The sequence below is a fragment of the Brassica oleracea genome, chromosome C2 (assembly GCF_000695525.1).
Source record: "Brassica oleracea var. oleracea cultivar TO1000 chromosome C2, BOL, whole genome shotgun sequence".
Lineage (NCBI taxonomy): Eukaryota > Viridiplantae > Streptophyta > Magnoliopsida > Brassicales > Brassicaceae > Brassica > Brassica oleracea.
In genome coordinates this window covers 10494733-10504129 of record NC_027749.1, presented here as the reverse complement: position 1 = coordinate 10504129, position 9397 = coordinate 10494733, and the positions used below count along the sequence as shown (strand labels likewise).

General features: G+C 37.2%; 2 protein-coding genes across 2 annotated transcripts; both read right to left on the bottom strand.

Moving 5' to 3' along the window:
- Positions 1-4814: 4814 nt before the first annotated feature.
- Positions 4815-6237, bottom strand: LOC106325245 (receptor-like protein kinase 5). The gene has a single exon (XM_013763280.1). It carries the CDS (start codon positions 6198-6200, stop codon positions 4959-4961), a length of 1242 nt encoding a protein of 413 aa, XP_013618734.1. The 5' UTR covers positions 6201-6237; the 3' UTR covers positions 4815-4958.
- Positions 6238-6596: 359 nt separating this feature from the next.
- LOC106323411 (microspherule protein 1) lies at positions 6597-8028 on the bottom strand (the record flags this gene model as incomplete). Its single annotated transcript, XM_013761544.1, is given in 7 exon segments — positions 6597-6853; positions 6920-6959; positions 6961-7022; positions 7117-7203; positions 7284-7429; positions 7508-7562; positions 7660-8028. Coding segments are annotated over 7 exon segments (873 nt in total), but the record flags the coding sequence as incomplete, so codon positions are not given.
- Between the last annotated feature and the right edge of the window lie 1369 nt (positions 8029-9397).

Genomic DNA, 9397 nt, shown 5'->3' with positions numbered 1-9397 from the left:
ACGCAGGATACCAAGAACGCTTTCTTGTATATTAGAAATCTGTTAAACAATCTTCCTAGATCTGTTTAATCTGAATTACTCTCAGTCACACACGATTAGAGACGGACCAATTTATAATCTCACAAAACAGAAACACGAGCTGCACACAATGTCACTCGTATTTCTTCAGCTCTCAAGAACAAACCTCTTGCTCTAGCTTTTTCAGTCTTAAACGGCTAACCTAGATCTACCCAAAGTAATCAGGTTAAATACCCTTAACATAATATTCTATCTTTCATAATATTGTGATAAGCCCAAATCTTCCAGATCTCCTTTGTTTCACGCCAAAGTAATATCCTGGAACCAATGAGACACTGACACGTCATCGTCTCATAACTGACTTGTAACCGCGAGTTACACATCCATCAACTCGTGTAACACCTCCTCTGTTTCACTATCCGACATGCTCCTTTTCCTGAACTTACAATCTTTGTTTTATTGGCTTAGACAATTTTTATAATTTTAAATTAAATTATTTAATTAAACTAGACTAAAAATATTGATATTATACTAGTAAGATACTTATATAAGATCATGTCCTAACTAACCACAATGTGCTGATCTAACGGTAGACATGCTTTCGGGTGCTAAACAATCTTAAGGTTTGAAGACACTCCACTAAGTTTCACTTTGGGACCACGCGAATATGGATCTATCTTACAACCTATTTGAATATCCGAAGTAAAAATTCATCTTTGGACTGGACCTCTTCTTGGGAGATTAGTTTATACATTTGGGTTTGGGATATTTTCATTTCTCAAGATTAAACAAAAAAAATGATGCCCGAATGATGCTTTAACTACAATAATTCAAGTAATACTACATCTTTTTTTGATCAAAGTAATACTACATATTTTCAAAAATAGTTAATGTGTTTGTTTTTTTTTTGTTCAAACAAAGTCATTTGCATTTTCAATATCAAGTTCTACTACGATGGAAACTCAGATTTAAATATAGTATTATTCACGAATAATAATTGATGGTCGCATTTACTTTTTCTCCTTTTTCCTTTTTCCTTTTTCCTTTTTTCCCCTTTTTCAAATTCGTGACAACTAAAAAGTGGCAATAAAGCAGATTCCGACAACGCCCAGGAACATTGTTGATTATTTTGAATTAAATGCTAAGAAATACTAATGTATCGAAGATTGAAATATTGTTACCATTTCTAGGAATGGGCAAGCAAATTGTGTATATTATTTAGAGAAAATTGCCAAAACGGAAAAAAAAAACAATATAGTTGTCCCTATGGTATAAAATCATCACTAAGTTGTCTCTATAGTATAATATTTTTTATAATCCCAAAACTAACATTTCCTTAATCAAATTAAACATAAATTAAAACCATTTTTAAAAAGTATAATGGAAAAAAATAAAAAAAATAAGGTAATTCCATAATGTTTTAAAAAGAAAAAAAAATGTAAAAATAATTTTTAAAAAAAGAACACACGACACAGATAAAAAAATATCTCGTAACCTAATTGCATTTGGTTTCTAAAATCTTCCAAAACTATTCTTTTAAAATCCTCTAAGGTAAAGCTTGATTCCAATAACAATAGCCTACCCCAATTATCATCAGCCAAAAAAACTGATCATGTGCTTACACTAAATTTTCAAACACCACATATTGTATTAATATGCATCATAGAACAAGAGTTTTTGAAAATCACAAGACAAACTATGGAGAAATCATAAATTGATGAAGAAGAAAAGGCAAAAGCGTTTTTTTATATTTTCACAAAGAAAATCGACCAGGACACGTTTTAGAAAATTAGAATATTTTTTTAACTGAAACTTGCTTAATTTTCGGAAAAACTGGGTTTTTATCCGTAGAAGACACCTTCTACACTGTGTAGAACCATGACAAAAATTCTGAATACAATTTCTACTTTTTGTAGACGTTCGTGTTAAGTTTAGATTTCGCATACCCGGAATTTTAGAATACTTCATAAAAGTAGAAGCTGCATTCAAAAGAAAAATAGCGATCTTTACGATTAGTAGAATTCACATTCTTCATATTTAGAATTTTAATCATTTTTAGATTATTTCTTTTAAAAAAAGTAGATGGACTTGTTTATTCTGGAATTCGTTTTCTACTAACCCATTTTTCGTAGAAGATGAATTCTACTTGTAGTGGAACGTAATTTTAAAATTTTATTTATCAAGTTTTTTAACCAAAAAAAATATGTGTTTGTGTATATAGGTGTTTTATTAATTGTTTATATTTTTAATATTTTTTTGGATTCATAAAAGTATTTATTTCATTAAATTTCATAAATGGAAAGGGTAAAAAGAAGAATAAATAGACAAATATAATTTTATGCTATAGGAATAACTATGTTGTTTTTATGTTCCGTTTTGGCAATTTTTTCTATTATTTATTCACCCACTCAAAAAGTACTCATAAGAATATATGATGGTGGAAACAGGATGTAGCTCTGTTGCAAAAAAAAAAAGAATATATGATGGATATGAAATCAATGGGTTTTTTTTCTCGAAAGCTGGTTTGATATGAAATCAATGGTTGACATATCATGAACCGATACAATCCGAATTTTTCCTTCATCTCATCTCAGATTGTATATATTGCTAGTGTTGACTTTTGAGAAAACCCAAATGCATGTAAGGCTTCATCGAAGGAAAATACTTGTTGATTTGATAAAATACTAGTGATAATGTCTTTAAAATTTTGAAAGGGATGTTGGTGTTTGGTCTAGCTGTATGATATTCGCTTCAGGTGCCACAGAGGCCCATATTTCCATTATCGGAGCACTCTTTTAACATTTACTTCGGCTGTCTCCTTTTTTTGAATTTTGTGCGCCATGGAGATGGAGAGAAAGAATGAAACATTCAAAATCATGTTCTTCAAACTTTTGTTTATCGTATCGTCTAATAAAGGCTTAAATAATAGGGCCCAAAGTGGAAAGCCCAAGCAAACTACACTTAGAAATCTCACCTCTCTCCCAAACAAACTCTTTGCTCGCCAAAGGTTTGCTGCTAGAGTCCAAAAACCATATCCAACAGAATCGTCTTATCTAAGAGCATTTCCATCGGAGTCTTTTAGAAAGGGTTCTAAAAAAAAACCAAAAAAAATAAATGAAAAATGAGATAAAACCAAAGAACCGGCCCTAAATTAAGGGGTTTTAGAACCACTAAGCATCCCATACGTGTCCTCTGTGTATTGATCTTCTCTCTCTCTGTCTCTTTCTTTCTCATCGGTTTTGCTCTCCTTCTCCAAATCCGTGTTCGAATTCTTTGAGTTTATGTGTTGATTTGAATCTTGTGAATCTCCTCGTTGGAATTGAAATCACCTCTCCTCACTGAATCGCCGATCGGTAATCAATCCGTAAACCCTAATCATTGTTTGCTTCTGAATTTTTTTTGTATCAGGGAGAAGACGGAGATTCATGGCTAATAATCATATCATGCTCTACTTAGCATCTGTTATCTTGCTTCTAGGGATTATCAGTTCATCCTTCAACATGCAGGTATTTTCATTTTCATTTTAGCTCCTGGGATTTAATCATTTCCTAGCTGTTGAGTTTGATCTGCCTTTGTTTTTAGCGTTTGCTCTTTAAAGCTACATGTTAAAAAAGGATCAAACTTGGTCTTGAATTTTTGTCTAAATCTTATCATTGTTCCTGAATTTTGAACATGGTGTTGTAGCTGGTCTACCTTTAGACAGGAACGTAGTTAGAGGTATTAATATTTCAGATGATGTTTTGGTTTCCTCATTTTAAAAACTAAAATCAAAATGTGTCGTCTCTCAACTCTCTGCAAAATAAAGAAAAACGGAACCATGTTTAACATTGTGAAGCTAGATGTATCCGCAAAGAAGGATGTCTCATCATTACAGGGAGATGTGTGTTGGAGACCATCTTGCTGTTAAGGGACCAAAGGTACTCTTTTGTCGTCTAAAGTTTCTGATCTTCGATACCCCCAAACTTCAAAATTTAAAATAATAATCACCAATTCCTGGCTAAAGCTCCTTGCTTTCTTGTCTCGTGTTGCAATTTGAGTGGGCGTGGCAGCATCCGAGAGCGGGCAGTACGAGAAGCTGCTGCTGCTTTCAAGTCCTTCTCTGGACTTGCATGCAAGATCAAGCTTGCATACACAACGCTAACTCTTCCAGCTTGGAATAGGTAAAGAAAGATAAAGCTTCTTGTTGTTGTTTACGCTGTTGTATCCGTTATAATTACCGACATAACTTATATATCTCTCTCTGTGTCTTGGTGACCGGCTTGAACCTGACAGTCAACTATTTCTCATCAAAATATGCGCACCACAGCGGTGTTTCTCCAAGTTTGCCTCCCCACATGAAAGTCCAAGTCTGTGCTAAAGGAGACAACGATTCTCAGCCCGAAGATGAAGAGAGTCTTGATAGTAACGAAGAAGAGGATGATGATAATACCCAAAACCAGCCTAGGAATCCAACTACAAGCTCATTGGATGGCTTTCTAATTATAAATTTGTATTTCTATTTTTCATATGTTTTTATTTCATGTTTGTTTAAATGTTATGAAATCAAATAATTTATAAGTTTTGTAATATTTAAGTTTAATAATTTAATTTCTAAAAAAAATATTTAAGAACCTCATAAGGGTTCTTCCATTGGACCTTCACACAACTAATTACATTAATAGAGGTTCTAAATCTCATAAAGTACACAATTAACTATTAAATTAATTTTAAGAACCCATTAAGTATTCTAACCAAATGGAGTTGGTCTAATCATCCATGTTATTGATTACATAAATTAGTATCGTAACATCGCCTAGTTGACTCTCTTAACGGCACTTTATTAATTTAATCACATTTTAAGCTTCGGGTTAAGCAACTGCCATAAGACCCTACTAAAAGCTTCACATGATCACAAAGATCCGACCCGACCCGAAGATCCAAGCAATGAAAAAAAGAAACAATCAAGGAATAACACGGCTAAACTTTCTGCACTCCGTAAGAGATCTCTGTTCTTGTCCCCGACAGAAGAAAAACGTCGCGGGACACCACGAGAAGCAGTTTCCAGCGAGCTGCACATTCACCGAGCCAGGCTTGAGCGCCATCAAAGGACCCGGTACGACTCCAAACAAGAAGTTCCCGCCTAGTAACAGCCTCTGAAACCCGGCAGGAGACACGGTTTTCCAAACGTACTGCGTCGGAACCATACCGAAGAAGCTGTTGTTCTCCAACGACAAAGCTGAGAGCTTCGGTAACAGGCCCATGAACAGAGGTAACGGGCCTCTGATCTTGTTGTTGCTGAGGTCCACGGAGATTAGCTCGCTGGGGAGACCCGAGGGCGAGTAGCGAGGTGAGTCTATAGAAGTGAAGCCGTTGAAGGAGAGAGTCAGCTGTTGGAGAGTTTGGTGAGCGAAGATGAACGATGGGATGGAGCCGCCGAGTTCGTTGTAGCTGAGATCGATAACTTCGAGAGAGGTTAAGTTTCTGAAGCTCTCTGGTATCGTTCCTTGGAAGAGATTGTTCCGCATTGAGATTTGGACTAGTGAACCGGGTAACGATGACGGGACCGGACCGGAGATCCGGTTATCGCTAACGTCGAGGTAGTTTAGGTTCTTGAGGGAGGTTAGATCGGGAAGTTCGCCGGAGATGTTGTTTTGCTGGAGTTCTAACCGTTTTAAGCCGGAAAGACGGTTGAAGCTCGTCGGAACGGAGCCGTTGAGGTTGTTGTTGTCGAGGAGGAGCTCTTCTAGAAGCGGCATTGACCCGAGGGAACCGGGTATGGATCCTGAGAAGGAGTTTCCGGAGAGGAAGAGGCTGGTGAGGCGGGTGAGGTTGGAGAGCGAGTCGGGAAGCGGACCGGAGAAGTAGTTGTCGGAGAGTTTCAGGGTTTGGAGATAAGGGAAGTTGAATGAAAGGGAGGAGAGGGAGCCGGAGTACCCGGCTTGGTCGAGGATGAGCTCCGTGACCCGACCCGATCCGGAAACGATTGTGTCGCAGCGGAAGCCACACGTGAATTTCTCGCCGGATAAATTGTCGCAGGGATCGACGGAGAAGTCCCAGGAGCTGAGGCATGAGCCAGGTGTCATGGACTTGGCGTCGACAGAGTTCTTGAACTCTTTGAGAGCTGCCACGTCACCCCAGTAAGTCTTGGACTCTGCTAAAGAAAAAGTGAGCAATACAAGAAGAAGAGAAACAAGAGAAGCCATGTTTGGAGTGGAAAAGGACCGTTGGATGAGAGGAGCAAGACATGTGATAGAGCCATTGAAAGATGTTCTTATATATATAGATTGATAATTAATATATCTACTTGTAATTATTTGATCATGTGTGAGATGGTCCATCCGACATATGCGTGAAGACAAGTACTGTACAAGTGAGGTGTGGTTGGTCCTATCAACATCCACCATAAACTCAGATTTAAGAAGAGCTTTTGATTCTTCTCTTTAGATTCCAAAGCAGAAAAAAATCAGATTATTACTAAGACCTATTACCGATTCACAAGTCATATATAGACAAAATTCAGTTATGGATTTGTTTTTTCTTCAAGTTGTCCTCTAACCATGACGTACCCATTTGACCATAAATTGTCAATATGGCTCCAAATCATTTGGCTCTAAATAACTTACAAAATATACCAAAGAAGACCAAAATGTTCACATATGATTAAAGGGATCACTCATTGGCGTTAGGTGTGGGTGATTAAGACTATGCAGAGGCGAGTAGAGCAAAAGGTACTAACAATAATCTATTCGCACCATCTGAACTTGGTGTCGTCTTTGCTGTTTCTCCGTGCGTTGTTCTTTAAGAACTGTCTCACTGCTTCTTTGTTAATCTTGAACACAAACACTTCTCCTCTGATCTGGCACAATTTGAGAGTTTTAGTTAATGGAAAGATGCATCAACGTGCATAATCTATAGTACTTACGTCGACTGAGCTACATGATGCGAGGGATGCGATCTGTCCTGATATGTCGCTTTCCAAGGTTCTTTAAGGAGAATGTTCCGTTCTTCTCTAGCTTCACCAGTGCCTAGGAAGAAAAGTATAGTCACATATAAAGTATGGTAATCAAGAACTTTGATTAGTGAACTTATTTTAACATTGAAAGAGATAAAGAGAATCACCTGACGCCGAGATACCTTGCTCCCATAACCGTATTTACCCAAGTCAATGTCAACATTCATGCCTTCACATGACCTCCCAATAATTACCTTTCAACAGACAAAATGAGCTTGTGACATATAACTAAGAGGACTGACTACATAGGACATTGATTGTGTTACTTACATACCTCTTGTTTCCTGATAAAATGCTTTGAATCACGACAATGCAGGACAGCTATTGCCCCTTGAGATATAATTCCTCTCGGAACTGAAGTCACTGAGCAGTGTTCCAGTCCAAGTAATGTATGCCTTGGAAGCTTAGACATGTTCCGTTCTAGAAATCATAAAGCGTGACATGTTTTTTTAACAATCTTTGTGGATGCAACAAAATGAACTAGTAACTATGAGCTACCTTCCATATCTAAGCATGAATCTGAATCATCAGGGATCAGATTCAATCTGCGTATCTGGAGATGTTTTCAAGTGAAGTCAGAGATCACGAAACACACATTTTAATTATAAAGTTTTGACAGGCTTGTGTGTCAAAGAGTAATCAAGTTTTACCATTGCATCAATGTCAGAAAAGGACATCTCATCTTCACCATCAGCTTCTTCTTCCTGGTATAAAGTTTCTGCATCTCTGCCCTCAGAGGTGCTCACATTCACATATAACTGTTCATCCAAGGAACTATCTCCCAATAAAGGTATGTTTCTAACTGCGGTTACAGAGCCACACACTGACCACTGCCTACCGGGTTCTTCAAGGGTTTTCGTTAAAGGCAATGAAGAGATTCCAAGGCCAATCTTATGATCCTCACTGAGGCAAGGAGAGTTGCATGTGGACAGAGATTCTGATCCAATCAAACCCTTGTCTTGTACAACATGATGTGATATAACATCGAACTCTGAACATTCAGACAGGTCTGTGTCACTGTCACTGTCACTGCAGTAAAAGTCATCACCTTTCTCTGCGTAATCGAAATCCGAAGAAGACATGTCATCATCATCACCACGAGCTCTCTTTCTCATAACGCAGAAGAGACCAAAACCGCTTTCAACTTTCCTCTTGGCATTGGGACTATAAGCAGCTTCGGTGGATGAAAGAGATTGATGATGACCATCCTAAAACTTGGCAAAAGCCATAGAGAGATTCTTAAGGAAAATAGAGAGACGCACGAAGAAGAGGTCCTTGTTGCGGGGGTCATCTTCAGCTTCCATTGATGTGTAGTTGTGCCGCTTTCTGTTTGCAATGTAGGACAGTACGCCGGCGAGGATTCAGAAGCCACAGATTCTCCGGTGACGCACTCAAAGCGGTAGAGGAAGAAGGTTGGCCAAGATTCTAGGCGTCTTCTTCTCCAAATGGGCCCAATATAACCGTTTTCCAAACCCAATAGTGCATTGTTATTTTCCCTACGTTTTTTTTTAATTTTCGTGGGCCCACTTTTAAGTGGGTAGTATGCTTGGACCTTTACCTGATAATTAGAACGGAAAAATTTCTGAACCGAAGTAGCAAAATATCTGATTTAGTTTTGTAATGAACAAGTTTAGATACCCGAACTCGATCTCGATCTCTATCTGAAATCCGAACCACTACCCAAAGTCATATGTACATATATACACCTTAACTTAAAACTAAATAGATCTCTTATCCTACTCTCGCTATAACTAAACTCGCAGTCGGTTAAAATTTTCGATAATCACAATTTTAAAATTAAATTGTTTCAAATTAATTAAATTGAACACCACAAAAAAAATTATTCTCCTTGGCTTCTTTCCATATTCGAACATTTTCTTTTTATTTTTATTTACGTTAAGCGATTCAACATTAGTCATATATATATGTTTTTTGAGTTTGTTTCATGACTAAAATTATATGTTATGAATTTTGGTTTGATCATTTGTTGTTCTTTTTTTGTGAGGACTATGTAAATTGTGAAAATACAAAAACCCAAATTTGACCCGAATTCCCCAAACTTCAAATACATGAACCCCATTTGAAGTATAAAAAAAAATACACTAATGAGTTTTGTACCTCTATACTGAAATATTCAAAAACCTTAAATACCTGATCTGAATCCGAACATCCGCCTCTAATTGATAGCATGAAAGCTGCAAGATCCATCAATTAATCTATATACTATATTAAAAGGGCTATATGAGCATCAGAGAGTGTCTCGACGTAGAACAATTAAATCAGCCAATTACGAAGCTTTAAATCACCAGGTCATATTCGCATAAGTCTCGCCTAATCCCTAATTTTGTCTGAAGCGATCATCGATCTCATCTCGCTGCTGCTGAATCC

What these genes read in the sequence shown, in the direction of transcription:
- LOC106325245 (XM_013763280.1), bottom strand. Translation starts at nt 6,200, where the DNA reads ATGGCTTCTCTTGTTTCTCTTCTTCTTGTATTGCTCACTTTTTCTTTA.